At 41.7% G+C, this 23,002-nt stretch overlaps 1 protein-coding gene and 1 pseudogene across 4 annotated transcripts in view; one reads left to right on the forward strand and one right to left on the reverse strand.

The window, feature by feature from the left end:
- dennd2da (DENN/MADD domain containing 2Da) overlaps window positions 1-23,002 on the forward strand; it is a 32,929-nt gene that overhangs the window by 6,733 nt on the left and 3,194 nt on the right. For 2 of the 4 annotated variants that reach the window (XM_035913637.2, XM_035913639.2), the window contains exons 2-15: window positions 584-650; window positions 758-841; window positions 1,826-1,891; window positions 9,584-9,631; window positions 9,942-10,034; window positions 12,839-13,014; window positions 15,411-15,523; window positions 15,633-15,702; window positions 15,786-15,863; window positions 18,568-18,708; window positions 21,033-21,181; window positions 22,058-22,229; window positions 22,324-22,374; window positions 22,467-22,548. In XM_035913637.2, the coding sequence (XP_035769530.2) occupies window positions 584-650; window positions 758-841; window positions 1,826-1,891; window positions 9,584-9,631; window positions 9,942-10,034; window positions 12,839-13,014; window positions 15,411-15,523; window positions 15,633-15,702; window positions 15,786-15,863; window positions 18,568-18,708; window positions 21,033-21,181; window positions 22,058-22,229; window positions 22,324-22,374; window positions 22,467-22,548 (1,390 nt within the window). Of the gene's footprint in view, window positions 1-417; window positions 491-583; window positions 651-757; window positions 842-1,825; window positions 1,892-5,291; window positions 5,627-9,583; window positions 9,632-9,941; window positions 10,035-12,838; window positions 13,015-15,410; window positions 15,524-15,632; window positions 15,703-15,785; window positions 15,864-18,567; window positions 18,709-21,032; window positions 21,182-22,057; window positions 22,230-22,323; window positions 22,375-22,466; window positions 22,549-23,002 lie in introns of those variants that run through there. The other 2 variants (XM_035913638.2, XM_006804270.3) reach the window with 2 other exon arrangements.
- LOC148096965 (uncharacterized) lies at window positions 13,043-14,311 on the reverse strand (annotated as a pseudogene).

The following is a 23,002-nucleotide window of genomic DNA, read 5'->3' on the forward strand; positions in this document are numbered from 1 at the left end:
AGAGTGAGGCAATTTATTTATAAATATATCTAAATATCTTTGTTTTCAATAATAATAGTGTTTGAAATATAAGAGTTGGAAGTTTTTTTAATTTTTTTACACCCCTTAAAAGTCTTGTTTGAGTGTCGAGATTTGCTTCAGGTTAAAATAAAGTCTTGGTAAGGAATGAGTTTGGCACTGAGCTGTTAGACTTATACTTAACAATGGCAGCAAATATCTCACAAAGATTGCCAAACACAGATAGCTGTGTGCATGTGTGTCATCCTCTCCCTCTACAGTAGTCATTGTAACTAAAACATGAGAAATACATTCATTAGTTAGATGACCCCAAAGTGACATGTTGTGCACTTACGTATACACAGATGTCTGCAGAGGACTTACAGGAAGACAAAAGTGCCACAAACCTCATTCCTCAAGAGCGTACTGAAGATGTTTCAGCAACACACCGCAAACTTATTACATGTTGACTTCTGTTACTGCACTATTACAGGTCATCACTGACAGCTCCTGCATTAATGTGAATGTACTGAACATTTACAAAAATGTCGTTTCTTCTTAGTTGTCATTTGATTCTTTTTTATAGAAGTTGGAGCAGCAACTGTCTCCAAACACAAGGAGGAGCTTTGGTTTCTCGTCTCTCCGAATCAAAAGTAAGACAGTGATGATACAAATTCATAGATGTGTTCATGTAATCAAGAATGTTCTGTTCAGCTTAGTAATAACTTTTTCATTGAGTCGGTTTGTATTGTGCCTCCAGAAAGGATCAACAGTGAAGACGGTGGATTTACATGGCGAAGGGGCCTCAGGTCTTTTTCATCGACGCGAGAGTCATCAAGAAAAGGTCAGAAACCTGTTGTGTTAGTCTGACTACCATCATGCAGCTCCATGCAAACACAGGCACAGATATTCTCATAAATAAAGCCTTATATTTACAGCGTCACAGCACTAAAAGAAAACAGTGTTTTCTGAGCCCTTTCAAGTTGACAATTAAATCAATCCATGTTTGATAATGTACCAATTAACTGTAATAAATCAGTAATATCACTAATCTGTTGCCATCTGTTGTTGTGTACATCGGAGTTAGTGTTACTGATAGGCCGCAGCCTGAGGGGCCCACAGTGAACAAACAGTGTCTCTCAGCCAACATACTTACATCACTAAACTGGGCAAAGTGTACAATTTAGAAGTGTATAAACAAACAAAGATGAATATTGTTCATTTAAACAATCACCAGCATTCTAGCAAGAGCAGTGTAACTCACAAATAAAGATTTACACGGGTTTACCTTCTGGCAGTGGCAGTTCAGTCACACGAGGGGAGGCTAAGGAAGAATCTATCACACCTGCCCATCATACCTGTGTTAGTAAATCAGAGTTAAATAAACCAAGTGGCATACCACCTGCATATAAGAACAGTCACATTTCTCTAAACAAGGAAACACCTTTACCTGGAGGTGAAGCAGTGACAATGCTGTAAAAGAGAAGCATGCGCCCTTAAGGCAAAAACAAACAAAAAAAGGTGACTGTAAAAACTTCAATAAGAGTGTTTTAGGTCCAACTACATAAAAGTGACATTTCCCCTCAGACATTCACTCATGAGGGGAAAACCAGAATCAATGCTGATGTTAAAAAAGATTAGATGAAAAAGAAAAAACAGGAGGACGTTCAGTCAGCCCGAGATGAGAAACCAAGTCCAAATCAAACTGCAGCATCCATAGGATAGTACCAAGAAATTACATTGTAAATAATGAAACTGAGTCAGGGTTGATTGAGTGATTTTATGTTTTGTAATGAATAATAATCTCCAAACTCGTTTCCAATCCCAGAATCGGTTCCAGGTGACGATGGGGACTCACAGCTCTCAGGTGGTGAGAAACACATGATAAAGACAGGTATGTGTTTAACGTGAATGCTAATGTGGACTGGTACTAATATAACACCTTTCTACTCAAACATGCAAAGCTCCTTCTATTACAAGTTCTATCTAATGTTCACACTGTGATGGACACACTGGGGCAGCTCTGTGTTCAGTAATGTTCCCATGGATATTTCAGCAAATGCACAGGAAGAGCCTGTGCATCTTCATGTGCCCAGAACTGGCTAATCACCATCAGCGGTTTATCACACTCCACAATAACCTCCTTCACTTACTACCAGCTGACTTAAAGAGTCGTCTGCAGATGCAGTGTGTGGCAATTTTTTATTTACACTTTAAACTACTTCTACAATACAAAATTTTATTCACACACAGTAAATAGGGAATTTTAGATGAAGTGTCATTGCTCACACTGAAGCAAGGTAAACATGCAGGTGTGAAGAAACACCAAAATCTTTACCAAGAAAGCCAAAGGTGGGGAAAGAAGGGACATAGCAGCAACCCAAATACTTCCAGTTCATGTGTGAAATATGGAGTCATGTAGTCATGTGACTAGATGAGATCATGTAGTCACATGATTCCCCCATGCTTAGTTGACTGAGCATGCATGACTGCTTCTGGTACTCGTCATTCTTGTTGATGAAATTTAGCTAGGTATGACTGAGCCCAAACATACTGCTCACCGACAAAGGTGAGCAGTATTCCTAAATAGCCAATTTATTTGGGAATTTTGATCTAAGAAGTTCCCCATTAATATGCAGAGTCAGTAATGTAAACTCGTGGCACTCAAACATTGTCTTTAAACAACCTGGACTTTAAAAAGTATATAAAAATGGCCTTGCTTGTTACTTTTGGTTGTAATTCTTGTGGATAAAGACAATCCCTAAAAGTACTGCAGCTGTGTTGTCAGCATTTCTCTCCAGATGTGTTCAGACACAGTTAGACAAATAACACAAATACTGGTGGTTTGAATCTAAGACTGAAACCAAAAAGCTTTTGGATACAGAATGAAAATGAAAGTCATTTAAAAAAAAATGTGAAAACAATGTGAAAGGTCTTGTTTCATGAATCATCATAAAACAAGGTTGACCTATTTTCAACAAATCCACTCCCTCTAAGGAGGACACTGTCAGGAAATGGCTGTGTGGTGAGCATAAATGCAGAACTCAGGAAACCAGGTGTAAATGATAGAAATGTAGTTTTAATGCTGATTATTCACAAAGTTACAAAAAGTCCAAGACAAATGCAGGTCAACACCAGGGTGGGAAAACAAACAACCTCGAGGACGGACATCACAAAGAAGAGGAGACAACACGGGGAGAGGGGAAACCTGCCAGCACTGCTGAAACTAATGGAGAAAGTCAAATGACCAAAACTAAAACCAAAACACAAAATGAAAAACAGGTGACAGACGTATACAAAACCAAGGGACAGAAAGAGTTCAGGTGATGGCTAGATAATCCATGACAAGAGTTGAGCAGCTCGAGGGGTCGGCCAGGAGCCCAATGGAGGAGGTGTTGGGCCGCACAGATGGCCAACTGGTGTAGATGAAAAAGACCTCCAGTGGTTTGGTTGGAGGCTGGCATCAGCAAAAGGAATAGGACCCCTTAGAAAACCATAAATGGAGGAAAGCCCAAGGAGGACTACTTTTGTGGAAGTGATAGGACTCCTTAGGTGCTCAGGCTGGTGATGACAGAATAAAAGACAAACCCTCTGGCTAACAGGCTGGTGGTGACTGAGAAGACAGAGGTCTTCAGGAGGCCATACAGATGGAGTCCCTAAGGAGGGAGGCGGCTGGCAATTGCTGACTGGCAGATGAATGTTAAGCTTTTGGAAATCTTTCCATAGCTGTGACTTTAACACTAGTGAAAATTTGTGGACAATGCTTAAAAGCTAATTGGAACCAAACAGAGTGTCAGATTAGATTAAAATAAATACAAAGCTCATGTTGCGACACTGTAAAATGTAAATCTAAACCAAGTGAAGAATAGAATAGAATAATCCTTTAATTGTCCCACAAGGGGAAATTTGGTTGTATCAGCAGCAAAAACAAAACAAAACAAAAAAAAACCCCCACACACATATACAAACAGAACAGGACACAGAACAGAAACACAGTTTTTACATATTTACATCGTGGACAATAGTTACCAAAGCAGAGTACTGTACAGTTATTAAAATTAGAGTGCAGATAAGTGGCAAACCCAGGTTGTAGTGTGCAAACAGAGCAGAGCAGGTTACTGAAAGATGTTTAAATAGTAAAGAATATTTAGAATAATTAGAAAAGTGAAGATTGTGTATTGTACCTGTGCATTAAAAATTATGAAGCCGTGCTGCTGTGAGAGATACAGTGTGCAGTTTAGCATTATCTTGCTGAAATCTGCCAGCCGTTCCTTCAAACAGACAAACTGAATGGGAGCATAGGTTGCTCTGAAACATGTATATATCTTTCAGTGGAAAATTCTACAGTCACTGATGCACTGATGCATACCCACACCAGAGATGCAGGTTTTTTAAGTGAGCCCTGAGAACGAGCCGGGTGGTCTCTTTCCTCTTTAATACAAACAGCAAAATTTCGCCTGTAGTCAGAAGAGTTTTCTACTTCAGCCCAGAGGAGACGGCGCATTCACACCGGGCTTCTTCTTTGCATGACAGGGCATTTGTAGATAAGTAAACCATCGTAAACCAGATCAAACTAATATGTGAAAGTTTACTGAATATCAATTTATTTTAACTTTTAAAATCACGTCTTTTTGAATATGACAGGTAATTGAGTAAACATGTCCTAAAGTTTCTCATTTGTTGATGTACATTATTTCCAGCTTGAACTCGTCCCAGGAGCCTGTAACATAATTTATCCTTATGCCTACAGCAATATTAAATATAACGAAGCGTACGAATGTTTATATTTACGGTTGCATCGCTATTACACAGACTACACAATCCTTCAGACAAATACGATAGTTCATACACGACATATTGGCATGAAGCTAAATGATTACAGTCAGAAGATAACATTCCCTGTGATTAAAACATTTATATTTTGTGTTTCACAACATCCCAGTTTTCCCATTTTATTGTAGCTGACCTGATCACTAATTCCCGTAGGCGCCCTCACTAACAAACAGTATTTCTCAGAGGTGTCATCCAGTGTCATCATGTCTCTGACAGAAAACCAATTAAGGAGGCCCGACTGTGCTTTGTGAGTTTGAGTTGGCACGCTGCTGTTTCAAGTCACCGCCTGCTTGCTGCATACAGCTGGAAGAGCTAACCGCTTCCGTCGAAAAACAACTAAATGAAGCAATCTTTGAGGGCTCTAGTGCTGCGTTCGTGAATATCGGGTTTGTTGCGACAACATGACTCCAACATCCGCTCATTAACTTTCTACTTATTTTATGGTATTTTTGTTGGCTCTTTATTATTGGCTCAGTAGTTTATAGAAGCAAATCAGGTCCTCAAGAGTGGGACAATAAAACCGCGAAGAACCGAACGAAATACGCAACACTTCGTTTGTCCCACATAACGCGAACGCAGCACCTACAGCGGTAACCTACTTCAGCGTACACAGTAGTTGAGCGCGAGGTTAAAATGCTATGTGTGTAGCATGCAGCGGGATGACGATGGTAAAATACTGCCGTGCTGTTACTGAGTGTGCTGATAGGAACCCCCGACAGTAGAGCGGCAGCGATGAGTGAGACTGTGAAGAAGAGACGGAAAGGAACCCGACTGACGAACCCCAAAAACAGATGGAGTGAGTACTGGATATTAGAGAAGTCTTACTGCTGGATAACCCGAGTCCACCTAAGTTAGACACACTTACAGTTATTATCATGATTGTTGTTACTGAGCGGTGTAGTTTCTCGACAAACACGGTACCTGCCGAAACTTGCTGAAGTAACTTATCTCGAACAGGTTGCGCCCATGTGTGTATCGGTGTTTTTTCACTTCATTGTAGGGAAACCTCTGCTGTTCATTTACAGCTGACATGTGCAGCGTGGAGGTTACGACTTAAATACTTGACCTCGGTGATGTGTTTACAGTCTGTGACATGAAACTTGTTGAGTTTGTCGTGATGCTGTGTTCATGGTATGAGCCTAAAATGTTGTTTGGGGCTGTGTCAGGTGCACATATGATCATTTAGCTTGTGGTCACCTTGAACTGTGATGGTCTGTAAGCTTGCCCTCACATCTGTTTTAGTTCATCTACTGTGCGCATGTTGTGGATGTTGCTGTAGATTGCCTTGTAGCCTCAGGAGGTGAAATGACAGTCAGTTTGAAAGACTGCTTTTAGCTGCATTAGCTGCTGGAAGAGCACCTTTTCAGCGCAGGCTTAGGTGGAAAACACATGGTGCTTATGAAGGAAAACAGTCTATATCATGGATAAAACTTTCCATTGGGTAAACAGATAAATTGGCAGATTTGTAATATAAAGGTTGCAGGAATGAACAAGAACATGGAAACAGGATATCAGGCAGCTTTAGTTAGTCTTGCTTTAATTACCTCCTTTGACTTGACAGCATCTTGTTATAACATGTTTAAGACTATGTGGGCCTGAGGGAGGGCTGTTTTTTTTACACCCACATCACATCAGAGCTGAAAAGAAGTAGCTCAAAAACGCAGCAGTGTGTAGGGTCAAGAAAGAGTCAAACTGACACTAAAACACAACCTGAGACGTGTTTTTGTCCCCAGGGCTCATTCAGCACAGTTCTGCAAGTTACTGAGTAGGAAGGCACTGCCACTGGTGTTTACACAGGACAACAGATCGCAAACGCCAAAGTTGTGTACTGCAAACTCAGTAAACATTGTCAGGGACTTGGCCAGACTGAAGTGAAACCTGGACTGTGTCCTGCAGCTGCTTATTTAATCTGCTCTGGCTGCAATTTGTCTGTGTGTGGAGTGTGGTCGCTCAACATGTACATGCAGCAAAGAGTGGCGTGACAACCACAAACGAGTTAGCTCAAAATGATTTAGAAGAGCTGCGGTGTTCAAAGTGACCTTTGGTTTAACAGAGTTCAGCTCAGACGGATCGATTGAATCTAACCTAGAAACTGTCTTTGGTTTGTTTTTGTTTGTTTCTGTTTTTCCACCAACCACACAGTCAGCGTATACTTTAGCCTCCTGATATGATGTGATATGTTTTCAAAGTGATTATTTAATTGTATTATGTGTATATCTTATTATGTGTATATCTATCTATTGATCGATCGATCGATCGATCGATCGATCGATAGATGTGTATACCTACCTATCCATCCATATATATCTGTCCTTCAAGCTCAGATAAAGACTGCCTAGAGATAATAAAATTGGGTATACATATATGCAGAGCCTGGGAGCTTGAGGGTCCTGCACAGTGGACTGCACTCTTCTGGACAGAGGTCTAGGATGTTGTTCCTGGCCCGAGTGCTCCGATTACCATGGTGACCACTGTTACCATCACCCTCCGCATCTTTCAAGCTTCTTGTGTCCCTCCCGATGTTGCTGTCACTTAGTATAGTGATAGTGCTTCATACTGTAGTGAATAAGTGAATATCCGTAGCCAGTCTTGTTGATGATCTGGCTGAGGGGGTCCAGGCCTACGCAGAGCAGCAGAGGGGACAGGCGTCTCCTTTATAGCTCCCACAGTTCATGGTGACTTGTGCAATTGGCTTAAAGTTGGCATGTAATAATAATAATAATAATAATAATAATGTGTGTGTGTGAGAGAATGGGAATTATAATGGATTTGTATTAATTTTAACTTTACTTTTACTTTTTTTTTTTTTTTTGCTTAAGATAGAAACTAGTTACTTCCTGAAGTCTTGAGTTCAGCTGGCAACTTGACTCTTGAAGCACCTGCTCCCTGCTGAGAGCTGTCCCCCCCCAAACTTTATGTGATGTAGTGGTTTTGACTGACAGAAATGGTTCAGGGCTTGAACACTCTGATTGGCTGGGGTTTTCAGTTGGTAGTTTACATGATCGCCTTGTGCATGTGAGTTTTTTCCAGATACTATTCTAATTGTTGGCTGTGGATGTGAGGTAGATAAACTTGGATAACTTTAAGTTTACGGGACAAAACACAGTTTCACTGTATGGTCAAACAGTGGTTTGAATTACTGTGAGTGGTTAGTGTGATTAGAAAAGAGCCAAATTCACTCTGTTTATCTGAGCTCAGGGACCCTTCAGTGAACACCATCTATTTAGAGGAAGTGATACTTTCATGGTTTCATAGATGAGCCAGTAGAAAGTCTGTCTACTTTTCTATTTTTTGACCAGCTGGCAGGTTCACATCTCGATCACTCGTGCTGGTCTCCCAAGGCAAGTGACCCTGCTGCAGCCAGGGCTTCTCTTTTTGGCCTTTGTCTTTAGTCTGCCAGTTGTGCATGGAAACAGGGTTGTATCTAGCCTGCTATGTTTGTGTTAGCAGCTTAAAAACACTAGATGGGAGCTTAGGAGCGACAAAGACTGGTGTTTAGAGCCACTGACTACAAACCCACTGGGAACTAATTTAAGTCTTTGTTCGGATGCTGATGTCTCTGAGTTACTTTAACTGTCTTCCATGCAATGATTATTTGTGTTTTAGACACAAAGATTTACTTATTTTAAGGTAACTGTTTACTTGGTGATGGATCTATTTAATATAGAAAGAAAACCCCACAGAAATAACACTGGTATAGTTGACTTTCACTTTTATTTGGCTGTGGATGTGAGATAGATAAGCTTCCAAAGTTTGTAGGACAAAATGTTGTTTAACTATATTTTTAAATGTATTTTGTTGTCTGAGGCACTTCTTTCCCTGCCTTTGATTGCCTCTTTAATACTTAATACTGATTTTGAAACAAATAAACTGATAAACCTGAGCTTTGTCTTTGTTTGTCTTGGTGATAGAAACCAGCCTATCACCAAGTTCTTAAGTGATGTACAGTTTAAATGGTATTTAACACATTGTTGTTGATGCTGTCTATTTACCAAAAAGGCTTGCTCTCCAGTGTTTTTGATTCTGAGATGATGTGAAGCACAAGTTGGGGGAAATTCCTTCCTCAGAGTGTAAAACAAACAGATGATTCAGCAGACTGTCAGTGCTGCAGTATAAACATGGGATTAATAAAGAGGACCTATGTAACAAAAGCTTTGTTGCTAGGTAACAGAAACATGTTAGGGGCTGTTGTCTCAGTACATCAGGGGTGTCAAACTCAAATACACAGTGGGCCAAAATTCAAAACTGGAACAAGGTCGTGGGCTAACATTAATATTTATTGAAAAAAAAAATCTTCCTCCAGATTTAAGAATGAATCTCTTCTTATGGACTCAAACAAGTTTTGCTGAAAAACTTAATATGGAACAAGCAAAGCTTAATACTAAACAATATATATATTAGCTGTATAATACCAGTAGGCCAGCTCTAGTAATAATTTGGTATGGCTTCGCGGGCCAAATGTAATTAGGCGGGCCAGAGTTGGACACCTATGCAGTACATCGTAGCTGCTAATCATAAAGCTACGCTTGTTATTTACACAGGGCGACTTAAGGCGTGGGGCCTAAAGGGCTCAATTCCAGCTCATTGGTTTCTAACGTCTCACTGTTGTAGTGTAAGGTAGTGCACTGCATTCTTATACTTTAATTAATACAAACCAAATACCTGTAGCTGTCATTTTTTTGTGTATGTGCACAGAACATAGACAGAAGCTGACTCGGACATCTTCATTCACGTATTCTGTTGTGTTGTTTAGGTGAACAACCCAAGGGTAACATCATCACGGATGTTTCTGAGAAGCATGGTAAGTGCAGATCATCTTTCCTTTGGGTACTCGAGTAATGGTTTCATAACTGAAAGTCAGTCTTAAAGAATGCTCAACTAAAACAACTGCCTTGTGAGTTTTATAGTCTATTCATAGGACATGTTAGTCACAGATTCACATTTATTTCAGGCATAATGGTGTTAATGGACTTAACCCGAACAGAAATCTGATAAGCTAGAGTGCTGGAAAAGAGGACAGAGATTTATGAGGCTTTAAACGAGCAGAGGAGGTATGGGGAAGTGAGCCCCGACGTATGTTTTCAGTACTGAGCAGCTGCTGGTTTCTCCAGGTGCCATTCCATCAGTCGAAGATGACGGACGACAAGGGGCCCTCAAGAGGTTTAGTGCCATGTGGTCCTCCCTCCGCATAGGCAAAAGGGACAGTGAGTATTATCCTGTTGAAAACGGATTTTTGAAGGTGCTGCTGGACATTTGGACACGTCGTGATCAGATGTCAACACAGTTTCCAAATGTGTGACTGTAGTTGTGGTTGACCTCACGTGCACCGCTGAGCTGATGTGAGCAGTGTTCTGTTGCAGATGCTAGGTCTTTTTTGGCCAACGTTAAATCTCGTTTCCTCTCGTGCATTTGTTGTGACAACACAGGAAGTACTGGTTAAATAACCCAGTGCATCAAGGGCAGAGATTTTAATATTGTGCAGTACAGTCTCCACCGGACATCAGGGCAGTGAAATGTTTCTATATTTATTATAATATTTAAGTATAATTGAATAATTAATAATAGAATGATTATAATTTTAAAGCCATTATTAATTGTACATACAAGGCTATTGTTTAAAAATGAGACATTTAAAGGTTTTCAGCATCAGAGCAGCTGTTTTATGTTTGAGCCTGAACACTGTCATTACAGCCAGGTGGTTCAACCTCTGGCTCCCTCAGTCTGCAGCCAGAGACTGAATCCAGTTGTTTCCTGATGTGTTCAGTATGTGTAAATCTTAGATAGAAAGCACTTAAGTGTTGTATGAATGGGTGAATGGAGCGTGTTGTTTAAAGTGCTTGGAGTGCTGAAGCAGAGTAGAAAAGCGCTACATAAGAACCAAAGAACCAGTCCATTTAGCATTTCCCTTTTTTGAACAGCAGTGGAGACACTACTCACAAATGCATGCAGAGGTGCCCTGCTGGCGCCATTCCTGCTGTCGGCACTGGGTCGCCACGTTATGCTGACAGATCGGTCTCCAAATGAGTCATCACACCCCCACGATCAGGCAGCAGGTCCCTCTTTTCCATGCTGGCCTTCTGGGGCCTCTCTCCCCCCAGTGCTCACCTAGCTTCCTTTTAATAGGTCCTTTAAACAGCTGATAGGCCACATCTGGACACACCCATGCCTCAGCAGGTGATCACTATCAGCTAATTGTCCCATACCCAGCAGGTCCACAGTGGAACATCATAAAATCATGCAAATAAAAACTACACTCACAAGTAAACACTAAAATCAGGTCCAATATAAAAGATAGATACAAATTTCCACTGTGTGACATACCCCAGCTGGGATAAGCTCCGGTGCCCCCCGCGACCCTGAAAGGAAAAGCTGAAGCGAATAGATGGATGGACTAAAAGTAGTTGCAAAGTGAGGATGTGAATAAAATGTTATAGAAAGGAGCTTCTATTTTTTCCAATGTAAGTTTGAGAAGATGGAAACAGTGACAATGATTAAAAATGAATTAAATTAAATTTGATTTATATGGCGCCAGATCACAACAACAGTCGCCTCGAAGTGCGTAAGTCCAGTTCAGCTACCAGCCAGTAGAATACAATACATTTATTGTCATTGTATGTGTCGCATACAACAGAATCACAATGTCTAAAAAATCTATACTGATGGAGAGAGTTATTTTTGGTGTCACAGGGTGATGGGCAGAGTTCAGTTTAGTGATGGCTGTTGGATAAAAACTGTTCCTCATGAACCTGGCAGTTCGTGGATTTGCTAAGCTATACTGTTTGTCAGAGGGGAGCTGGGTGAAAAGATTGTGACAGTGTGATGTCCTTCACAATGTCACAAGCCCTGTTGCTCAATCTGAATCGGTGGATCTCCTCCAGAGGAGGCAGGGCTTGGCCAGTGATGCCCTGAGCAGCTTTTATCATCGTTTGGAGAGCTGCTCTGTCAGCTGCTAAGCTGTTCCTAAAACAGACAGTTATACAATACGTTAGGATGCTTTTGACTGATCAGTGGTAGAAAGACTTCAGGTGGACCTTCCTCAATGTGATGAGGAACTAAAGTCTCTTTTGTGCCTTTTTTTAAATAGTAACAGGAAAGTTGACTATCCATTTAAAGTCTTCACTAATGGTAGCTCCCAGAAAGTTAAAGCAAGGCACTCTCTCCCTATTTCCAGTAGAGCGCTCCATCTCTGCTACTTCAAAGCAATGATGATTTAGGGAGAAGTTGTTATGGGAGCACCCCTCAGACTGTGCACCTCACCTTATTCGTATTTGAGATGAGTACAACCAGTGGGGTGTGGGGTACAAGTCTTGCCGTCTGTGGACTGTCACTGAGAAAATCCAGTATCCACTGATATAACTGACTGCTGAAGACAAGGTCAAGCATTTTACTTATCAACTACTTCTGGTAGATAGAAAAGTCACTTGAGACTTTTAGACCAGACTGACCAACTGTGCACAACCTAGATTAACTACAAGAAAGCTTATGACTCTGTGTCACAAACATAAATCCTGGAATGACTAGAACTATACATCATCTAAGAGCTTTCATCAGACTGGGATGGGGCGAACAACACTACAGGCCAACTTCAATAGCACAACTCTGCATGAAGTGCAGGATTTAGTAAGGAGGAGCTGCTCTGTCCCCACTGCTTTTCTGTACAGGCCTGAACCCCTCAGCCAGGTCAGGGCGCTTTTCTTCCAAACTCTTTAGACTGTAGTTCTAGACATTCCAGGTACCATGTGTGAGGCATCGAGTCATAGGTTGAATAGGGTCGCCAGTCTACTCTTATAGTCTCAAGGAACTGCTCTGTCTAACAGTAGCTGGTTTTTCGCATTTCTCTCTCTTATATCTCTCATTAGTGTGTTTGTGTGTATCATATATGGTCTTTAATGTTGTAACTTCTCCAATTTCTAACTGGTGTGTTGTAGTCATACAAATAAGAACTATTGGGAAATGCATGATCAAGCACACTAAATGTGTTTGTGTTTTCTTTTTTATCTTCACATAGGAGTCAAAGAGCCTGAGCTTACAGAGCCACCTGGTCTGGAGGCAGCAGAGAACACAACCAGACAGCACCGCTATGCCAGTGGTCAGTACTTCTTTGAGTATCTGGTGGTGGTCAGCCTCAAGAAGGCCAAGGACAGCAGTACCTACGAACCTCAGATTACCTACCAGTTTCCCAAGGTCAGTATGATCGTGAAGGCCAAGTATGCTTGTCTACCACTATGTCCGGTTGGTTAGCCACCACCATTTTGTCCATCTGTATCTGGAAGTCACACAGGATCTTAACTCAGTCATTCTCCACCACCCTTGGGGGCGTCTCCCATTTTGACCTCGGGACTTCCAGGTTATACTTGGCACAGATGTTCCTGTACGCTATGCCGGCCACTTGGTTATGGCGTTCCATGTATGCCCTGCCTGCTAGCATCTTGGACCCTGCTATTATGTGCTGGATTGTCTCAGGGGCATCTTTACACAGCCTGCACCTGGAGTCTTGCCTGGTGTGATAGACCCCAGCCTCAATGAATCTTGTACTCAGAGCTTGTTCCTGTGCTGCCATGATCAGTGCCTCTGTGCTGTCTTTCTGTCCAGCTTTGTTCAGCCACTGGTAGAATTTCTGGACATCAGCCACCTTCTCTATCTGCCGCTGTTACATACCGTGCAGGGGCCTGTCCTTCCATGATGGTTCCTCCTCTATCTTGGGTTTCTGCTGCCTGAGGTATTCACTGAGCACGCGGTCAGTTGGGGCCATCTTACTGATGTACTTGTGGATGTTTGTTGTCTCATCCTGGACTGTGGTGCTGACACTCACAGTCCCCAGCTTCCTTCCTTAGCTTAGCGTACCGCCTCAGGCTGCTGGACTTGGGGTGAAACCCTTCATGCATGGTCAGGAGCTTCCTGGTGTTAATTTCAGTGGCTTCTGTCTCCTCCTTTGGCCAGCTTATTATCCCAGCAGGTTACCTGATCAGAGGCAGGGCGTAGGTGTTGATAGCCTGGATCTTGTTCTTACTGTTCAGCTGACTCCTCAGGACTTGTCTGACCCTCTGCAGGTACTTGGTGGTTGCAGCTTTTCTAGCAACCTCTTCATGGTTCCCATTTGCCTGTGGGATCCCCAGGTACTTGTAGCTGTCCTCTATGTCTGCAATGTTGCCTTCTGGTAATTCGATCCCCTCAGTTCTGACTACCTTCCCTCTCTTTGTTATCATCCAACTACGGTTCTCCAATCTGAATGACATTCCAATGTCATTGCTGTGTATATTTTGAACATACTCAGAAAGGATTTGAGAGAAGGGACAGCACTGGCTCTAACATCATGTGGCAAAACTAACTGCACTCCATGAACATCTGACAGCCCAAATGAGCATGAACCCACTGTCTAACTGAAAGCCCGGACAGTCCTGATCCCCACAGAGGGGTCCCGTCTTTTCCAACTACTGGCTAAAATCTGTCTCAGCACAACATGGAAGCTAACATCAGCCATTATAGCAGATAAGATGAACAGGTATATGGAATGGCAATACATGAGCAGGACCCAGAAAAGCATTGGCACCAACACCAGAGGGGCAAAACTATCCACTGGTAGATAGAGCAGACATTCAAGACTGCCAGACCCGACTGACCAACCTGTGCACAATGTGCATTGACTACAAGAAAGCCTCTGTCTCAATGCTCCAGCCACTCACTCACTCACTCACTCACTCACTCACTTACTCACTCACTCCAGGTGCAACTTGGAGTTGTCGGAAGGACCAAAATATATTTCTCTCTCACTGGAGTTCTTTTGGATTTAGTTAATAATAATAATAATAATAATAATAATAATAATAATAATAATAATAATAATAATAATAATAATGGATTGGATTTATATAGCGCTTTTCAAGGCACCCAAAGCGCTTTACAATGCCACTATTCATTCACTCTCGCATTCACACACTGGTGGAGGCAAGCTACAGTTGTAGCCACAGCTGCCCTGGGGCAGACTGACAGAAGCGAGGCTGCCATATCGCGCCATCGGCCCCTCTGGCCAACACCAGTAGGCGATAGGGTAAAGTGTCTTGCCCAAGGACACAACAACCAGGACAGAGCACCAAAAGTTAAGGAGAGCACCAAAGAAGGGTTCTGACAGTGGATCCATGGATTTCATTCTGATACCTAATAGTAGTCAGGGCTGGCGCTGCCTATCCTCTGGCGGTCTGTGTGTCCCTCCATGAATATGCGTACCATCACTTGGTCATTTTACTGGCAGCATAATATTCTCTATGACATGCTAACAGTGCTGACACTGACCCTGGCTAAATGCAAAACTAGTGAAAAAAAATATGTCTGTTCTGGGAAATGTTGCCCCTCTGGTGCATCTGTTATTAATTTAATGAACACCAAAGCAGCTGAAATGACCTGCTCTGCTACTTAACTGTCCAAATCTATATCAGAGAGGTTCAGTTAACGTAATGATATACTCTGATTAAAAAGTATTCCTTTAATTTTGTTTTGTACAATTGTACAGTTATAATCAGTTGTACATATGATGTATGTATCTATTTGGAAACAGTGATTTAAACTTTTATATTTACTTGCAGAGAGATGGAATGGCGAGATCTCAGAAGGAGGAGGAGGAGAAGACTTTAAAGGCAATCACACTTTTTTGTTTCCCAGAAGGTATCAACTGGGCTCCTTTGACAGAGTACCACAGGTAATACATGTCAATCAGGTGGTCTTTAACCTTTGAGCAGTATTCAGGGTTCTGTTCTGTGTAAACCAGCCTACAGCCCCTGTTTTCAGTTGTTGTTGTCCATTTTCAGTGAGACCTTCTCCTTTGTTCTGACTGAGATCGATGGCAGCAGAAGAAATGGATACTGCAGGAGATTATTGGTCAGTGTTCAGAAGCTGTCCTTTGCAGAGTGTCCTCATTTGGAAACTGCTGTCTGATATTTGTTTAATTCTCTGATCCACAGCCAGGAGGGAGAGGAGCGCGACCACCTGAGGCTTACTGCATCATTAGTACACTGGCTTGTTTTGGGCTCTTCTCCAAGGTGAGTTCTGCACAACAGCTCTGGAAGGAAAATTGGCTGAATTTTAGGAAACTTGTTGCAGAGGTTGTGCGTAGTCAGATTACTTTGGTAGCAGTTAATAGTAGTTGGTTTAGTTGGCACCAAGCCCTATAAGCAGGTTAAACACACCCAGGGCATCATCCTAACATCCGCAGTCAGAATACACGGTCACACGATGCTGGTTATCATTATGGATTTCCCTGTGTATTCACATGAAAGGGGTGGTGTTGGGGTTAAGGGCCTTGAGGTGGCTGTTGTTGTGATTTGGTGCGATTATAAATTAAATTGGTCAAATTCAGTTCAATTCAATCACAGTTATGTGTACTTATGTGGCTACAACTGTAGCTTGCCTCCACCAGTGTGTGAATGTGAGAGTGAATGAATAGTGGCATTGTAAAGCGCTTTGGGTGCCTTGAAAAGCGCTATATAAATCCAATCCATTATTATTATTATTAGTATTATTATTATTAGTAGTATTATTATTACTTTCAGTAAAGCAACTGCTTATATGAAGCAAGATAAAACTATACTGTTGGAAATACATGAGGAAGTTAAACACATAGTCTGAAAGCAACATGCTTAGGTTAAAAAGGCCGGTGCTGTTTTAGTAAATGTTAGCGTATTTGAAGAAAAGAAAGAAAGCTGACTAATCAACATCACAACTCTGTCATTAACATATGTGGGAATCTGAAAATTTTCATTGAAATTGATTTCAAACAGGCGTTTTAGTTTGTATTCTTTGAGCTGCAGCTGCAGTTGAGCGAGTGGAAATAAAAATCTAAAAGCAGCTTATTCAACATGCAAATGTGATATTAGGTCATCCACAAACAGATGTTTTATAATCACAGAACATCAGATGAGCTGATGTTCTGTGTTTTATTGTTTTATTGTCCTTTTATTATAGAACAATAGTTTGTAGCCAGCAGGAAAAAAAATCAAGTTGTGCTTAAGAATTTACATTTTTTTTACAGATCACCTGGGAAACAACAAAATATTAAAAGACTATAAAGACCCTCTTACTATCCTACTATATACTATATATTATACTAGAGTACTGTCTTATAGGATTGCTGATACTAGTTTCCAGAGAAATTACTGGTCAGTAGTCAGTGATTTCCTACCTGTTGACCTCTAATCTGGAACATAATCTGCTCCACAATAGGTTATGGTTGCAGCATGAGTTACCAAGGCGATATACCCGGTAGTGAGGAAGAAGAGAAACGTGTTCGGTACAGAAAAACCCAGAATAAACCCTGAATTTGAAGATGAAATCCTGCTTTGTAATTATGGCATTCCTATAAAAGACAAAGGTTGGGATGAGATGGGATTTCTTGTGTACCACTATTAACACAGCAAGGATACAAGGTAGCAAGTTACAGTAGCTTGGGAAGCTGTTGCTGATAAATCATCTAAACTGGAAAGTTAGCTTTGTTTTTACATTTCATTCTCCATCAACGACAGAAGATGCCAACAATGAAGATGGGTAGTAGATGACAGACCTCGCCGTCCGTACATACAATACACAACTTCACATTGGGGAGACAGGTCAGGATAGGTAGCAAAAGGGAAAAACAACGAAATGTGTAACACAAAAGGGCAGATCAGGAGAGAAAAAGAATGTGTGCTTATACTGATCCCCAAAGGAGTTGGCATGAGGAGAAGACAAAAACTCTAGCACATGAAAAACAGAAATATCACCACACCATAAAAACACAAGACAAGCAACATGGGGGAGTATGCCAGTGTGCACAGCTGCATCTGGGACGCTGCAATCTCGCGATCGCACCTCCGGCTGAGCCCCTGTCCACATCGGATGGGAGGTGAGAATGGGAGGAGGGTAGCTGCATGAAAGATGGTGGATATGTTGTTTTAGAACGAACAGACAGTTGTTCTTAGTGTCCATCACTGGTCTCCAGGTGTATCTCCCGTTTAAGAGCTGTGAGCTCCTCCAAGATCTTTTCCATATTGTGTTCAGTAAGAACAGTCTGAGCACTCAGCGCTCCTCCCACATTTTCGATAAAGCAGCAAGCCTTGTGGGGTTTTGAACAGCAGTCACCGCTTTCTTCAATTTCAGATTAACCAGGGCCAAGCCAGCTTCGATCAGCAAGAACCCCGTTATCATGGTGCCGAATAGGTAGATGTCTTCGATGTCCTCAACAGACAGTCCCGCCAGGCACACGACGCGCCACTTCTGCCACCCATCCATCGTGCATCCGGCAGGGAACGTCCCTCTAGGACACTCAGGCTCTCCCGAATCCAGGCTTCTCGTCGAGAATAGAGTGTCAATTGCATTCAGGGACCAGTTGATCAAATCCATAGTTCTTCTTCTTTAGTTTTTAGAGAACAAGAGCGAGAATGAGAGGCTCTCTCGGGGTTAGAGTCAAACGAGACCAGACAAGGACATAGAAGCAGCAGCAGGGAAAATAAGGGAAGGAGGGGGTGAAAGACGCGTCCACCTCCTCCGAGAGCCAAAGCAGAAGTATGTCATATGTTCAAGTGTGAAGGTAGAAACTAAATGATTAACTAATTGTGTTACTGACTGTGAGGATTTGAGACAGCTTGTCCATGAAACGGAACAAAATGAAATTAGATATTTAAGTCAATAACAACATAAGTAAAATAAAATAATCTTGCTTTAGCACATGTCGTACTTTGAGTTTGTGACTATTCTCTCCCATGTGTGCAGATATTCGACGAGGTGGAGAAGCGCCGGCAGATCTCCATGGCCATGATCTATCCATTCATGCAGAAACTTAGAGAAGCTCAATTCCCAGCACCAGGGAACACAGTGGAGATTAAGAGCTTCATTCCTGAGTCGGGCACTGAGGTCAGAGCGAGCGCCTCTTTGATGTCTATTAAGAAAAGACTGTCATTTATGTGTGTAGCTCAGGTTGTCATGTCTGTGAGTTTGTTATCTGTGTTTTCTGGTTCATTTCAGTTCTTCATCTGTTTAAATCAGGGCTGAGGAACCTTTTTCATATGAAGGGCCATTTAAATTTTTATATAGTTCTCCGAGGGCCATACTGTTACGGACACATAACTAGGGATGCAAAAAGGAAAAACCAAAAAAAGTCTATGAGGTTTCAGCTTCTTGGCTATTAACTCACAAGAAAACTCACGTGTAATATTCTCCCGGTCACTCTGTGGTCCTGTCACATAATGATGTACACCACGTGCTGTTTGACTCGTTTCCCACACCTGATGTAAACGGTTTTGATAATCTGGAAAGAAAGAAGTAAGCCTATGTGTTGACGTCGGACTGTTTGTTTTCATGCCCTGTTAGAGCTTTAATCTCAGCTTTGAGGTATATTCAGTGCAGTGCTGTTGGAACTGCCTAAAGACATGTAAACTGTACAGGACTGAATTCAGTAACTTCAACAGGTATTACTTGTTAAACTTGGGACAAAGACAACAAATGTGACTAATGTAGCATTTGTTGTTATTAAAATTGGCAAAAGTTCAGACCTCACAAACATTTTAGTGATTTTAGAAGGCTTTTTTAAATTAAGTAGATTTTTTTTTTTAAAAATAACATATGATAAGACAAATGCTAAACATATAATGTCAGCGTCTTCAAATAATGACACTGTTAACCACATACCTAGCATTTGTAGCATCATTGGTGCTGAGAAAAAACCTTCCTTTTTTCTTTTTGTAGCCAAAATGTGAATGTTGAGGTCAAGAAATGACAAGAGTTCACAGCTAAATTGATTGTAATGAGTGATCTGAAGTACTTTTAATATAGCCACGTCATGTAAGCCCCCTGTGCACTGAAAATAAGTGTCAGTGTGGCAGTAAGCATTTATGAATAGCCTTTATTGTCATTGTACAAGGTACAACGAAATTGGAGTGCCACTCCCTTGGTGCAAAATGCAATAATAAATATAAATATAAAATATAAAAAGTACAATAAAACAACCGAAGTACTCAAACAATAATAAATACGATATATACAGAATAGCAACATTCATATAATGATAGTATGAATAGCAGCATAATATAGTGACAGTGGCAAGTATGGTATAGTTAAGCAGGCTCAATTGTTTTGTGCTTATTTACTACGGTGATAGCTCTGGGAAAGAAGCTATCCCTAAATCTGTTTGTCCTGGTTTTATGTGACCTGTACCGTCGGCCTGACGGTAATAGTTCAAACAGTTGATTACTGGGGTGAGAGTAGTCCTTAATGATATTGCCAGCTCTGCTGAGGTACCGAGAGTTTGCAATGGCCTCCAGGCTGGGCAGAGAGCAGCCAGTGATCTTCTGGGCTGTGTTGATGACCCTCTGCAGTACTTTCCTGTCTGCAACTGAGCACCCTGCATACCATGTTGTTATGCCGTACGTTAGGATGCTCTCTGTGGTGGCTCTATAGAATGTCACCAGCAGCCTCTCCTCCAGGTTGTTCCTCCTGAGCACTCTCAAAAAATGGAGACGCTGCTGGGCCTTTTTTACCACCGCTGTGGTATTTGCAGTCCAGGAGAGATCATCACAGATCTGCACGCCCAGAAACCTCATGGAGTGTACAGAGACAAAGCAGCAGTAAACAATGTCTGGAAGTAAACTGCAGACAGCCTAAAATGATGCATGCTGGTAGGAACGCCCTCTGCAGTAATCAAGGAGATTTTTACAGTCGTCAAGTAGATGTCTCAATATCAAGAATGAAACGGCACACATCAAAGAGCTGAAAAATCCATTAACCCCACACCTCTATCTGTAAAATAATATATATGTTGAGCAGTTAAAGGTATTAAAACTACATTAGGCAGGTCACACAGAGCAGTAACCCAGGGACTATAAGAGATCCCTCAGGCTGGCATGTTTCTAAGGACTTGTCTGAACATGTTTTGCATTACCCAGCCTCTGTCTCAGAGCAGAAACCTGACACCCGTCATAGACCATGTTTCAACAGCTCACAGTCATCTCAGGTATTCAGTGATGGTGGTCATTGTTTGTGACCAGGCCTCGGGGGGTGGGGACAACATGGTTCTCTGGCTTTGTAAAGACATTTTTATGGGCAGTTTTTTAAAGTGGAAGAAGAATAAATATAAAGAAACGGTGCTATAGAAAGAGCTGAAAAGCAGAGCCCTGTCAGTTGAGTGATGACATGCTGGCACCACTGTTGACATATTTGTGACAGTGGTGACTTTCCACCAGATCATCAGTCTGACCCGGCCGCTGGATTCCTGGCTGGAACACGTCAACTTTGCCACGCTCTTTGGCTGCCTGACGGACCAGCAAGTGCTGCTGGTGTTTGCAGCGGCTGTCTTGGAGAGACGGATCATTTTCATCGCAGATGAACTTGGGTAGATCACATCGTCTATACACTCAGACACGTACTTTAATCATACCAAGGTATACTTTTATGTCATTTACTGCACAGCGTAGCCCCGGTCGTACCACTCTACAAACAGGGGAAGTCAGTGTGAGGCCTGCAGCTGCAAAAACGACTGGATTAGAAAGATTTGTGGGTAATTTACCAACAGTGTAATAGTAGTAACAGTTCAGGATGTGCAGAAGAAGATCCTGGGCCATGTTATGTGAGACTGAAGTCAAAGGAATGAATTTTATAGTTTCTCCAAAATCTGAAACGACCTTAGTCCGAACATTTGAACATTTAGATATTAACCACAGACACAAAGATCTCTCTGGGTGATAGAATCTTGTTGACAAATGTTATGTTTGTGTTCACTACCGAATGCTCTTTGTAGATTTTATAATTAACTGATCTGTGCTCAGTTTGATTACACAACACGAAACACTGCCAACTGCTCAGTTTAGTGTCTCTGGTATCTATGCAATGTATGCACCTCTGATGCACCACTTTACATCCCACTCTTACATTAAATTCTAGCATTGCTGTGTGAAAACACTGGGACTGGACAGAGCCAATCACAGCTTTAACCCATCCCTGACATCTTAGTTTTTGTTGCATCGGATACAAAATTTCAAATAATAATACGTTTATTGTTTGAAAAGAAAACTTGTATAAATACATAAAGCAGTGTGTTTTTGTGTCAGTATATTTCAGTCAGTATTACTGCTTAACATATTAAAACATTGAGTGAGGCGCAGCTACGTGTACTTAAACCATAAAAGAAGAAGAGAAAAATAATTTTTTAATCACAAACATTTGTTGCCATCGGGATACCACCTCTGATGTCGACTCTGTCTGTCTGCAGCACATTGTCTCAGGTCATTCATGCAGTAGCAGCCCTCCTCTACCCTTTCACCTGGCAGCATACCTTCATCTCCATTGTTCCAGAAATCCTCATCGATGTAGTGATGGCACCTACCCCCTATCTACTGGGAGTCCAGAAGCGCCTGCTGGACCAAGTCACTGACCAGAGTGATGTGAGTTAATATGGAGACCATAAAAACAACCAAAAAGATGGTGTTAATATTGGCACTCTGTCCTTACTCTGGTCCTTTTTTGTGTGTAACACAGCTGCTGGTGGTTGATGTGTCTGAGGATAAAAAGGACCCATTCATTGTTTCAGTAAGAGTTGTCAAATGATGAAAAACCTAAAATGTTAACGTCCTTAGGTCAGGATTTGTTAGCTAACAAAAGGGCTTCTGTCACAATTGCAGATTGGTGATGAAGGCTCTATCCTGCCTCCAAAGCTCCAGGCTGAAATATTAGTGGCTCTAAGTAAAAGACAAAATGCATCAGGTGGGTGAACAGCAGCACATGAACACATATAGCACAGTGTTTCTTCAATGATTCTTAAATTCAATTCAATTCAATTCAATTCAATTTTATTTATATAGCGCCAAATCACAACAAAAGTCGCCTCAAGGCGCTTCATAGATACAGAGAAAAACCCAACAATCATATGACCCCCTATGAGCAAGCACTTTGGCGACAGTGGGAAGGAAAAACTCCCTTTTAACAGGAAGAAACCTCCGGCAGAACCAGGCTCAGGGAGGGGCGGGGCCATCTGCTGCGACCGGTTGGGGTGAGAGAAGGAAGACAGGATAAAAGACATGCTGTGGAAGAGAGACAGAGGTTAATAACAGATATGATTCAATACAGAGAGGTCTGTTAACACATAGTGAGTGAGAAAGGTGACTGGAAAGGAAAAACTCAATGCATCATGGGAATCCCCCGGCAGCCTACGTCTATT

Source organism: Neolamprologus brichardi, chromosome 20, assembly GCF_056152115.1.
Source record: "Neolamprologus brichardi isolate AB-2024 chromosome 20, ASM5615211v1, whole genome shotgun sequence".
Classification (NCBI taxonomy): domain Eukaryota; kingdom Metazoa; phylum Chordata; class Actinopteri; order Cichliformes; family Cichlidae; genus Neolamprologus; species Neolamprologus brichardi.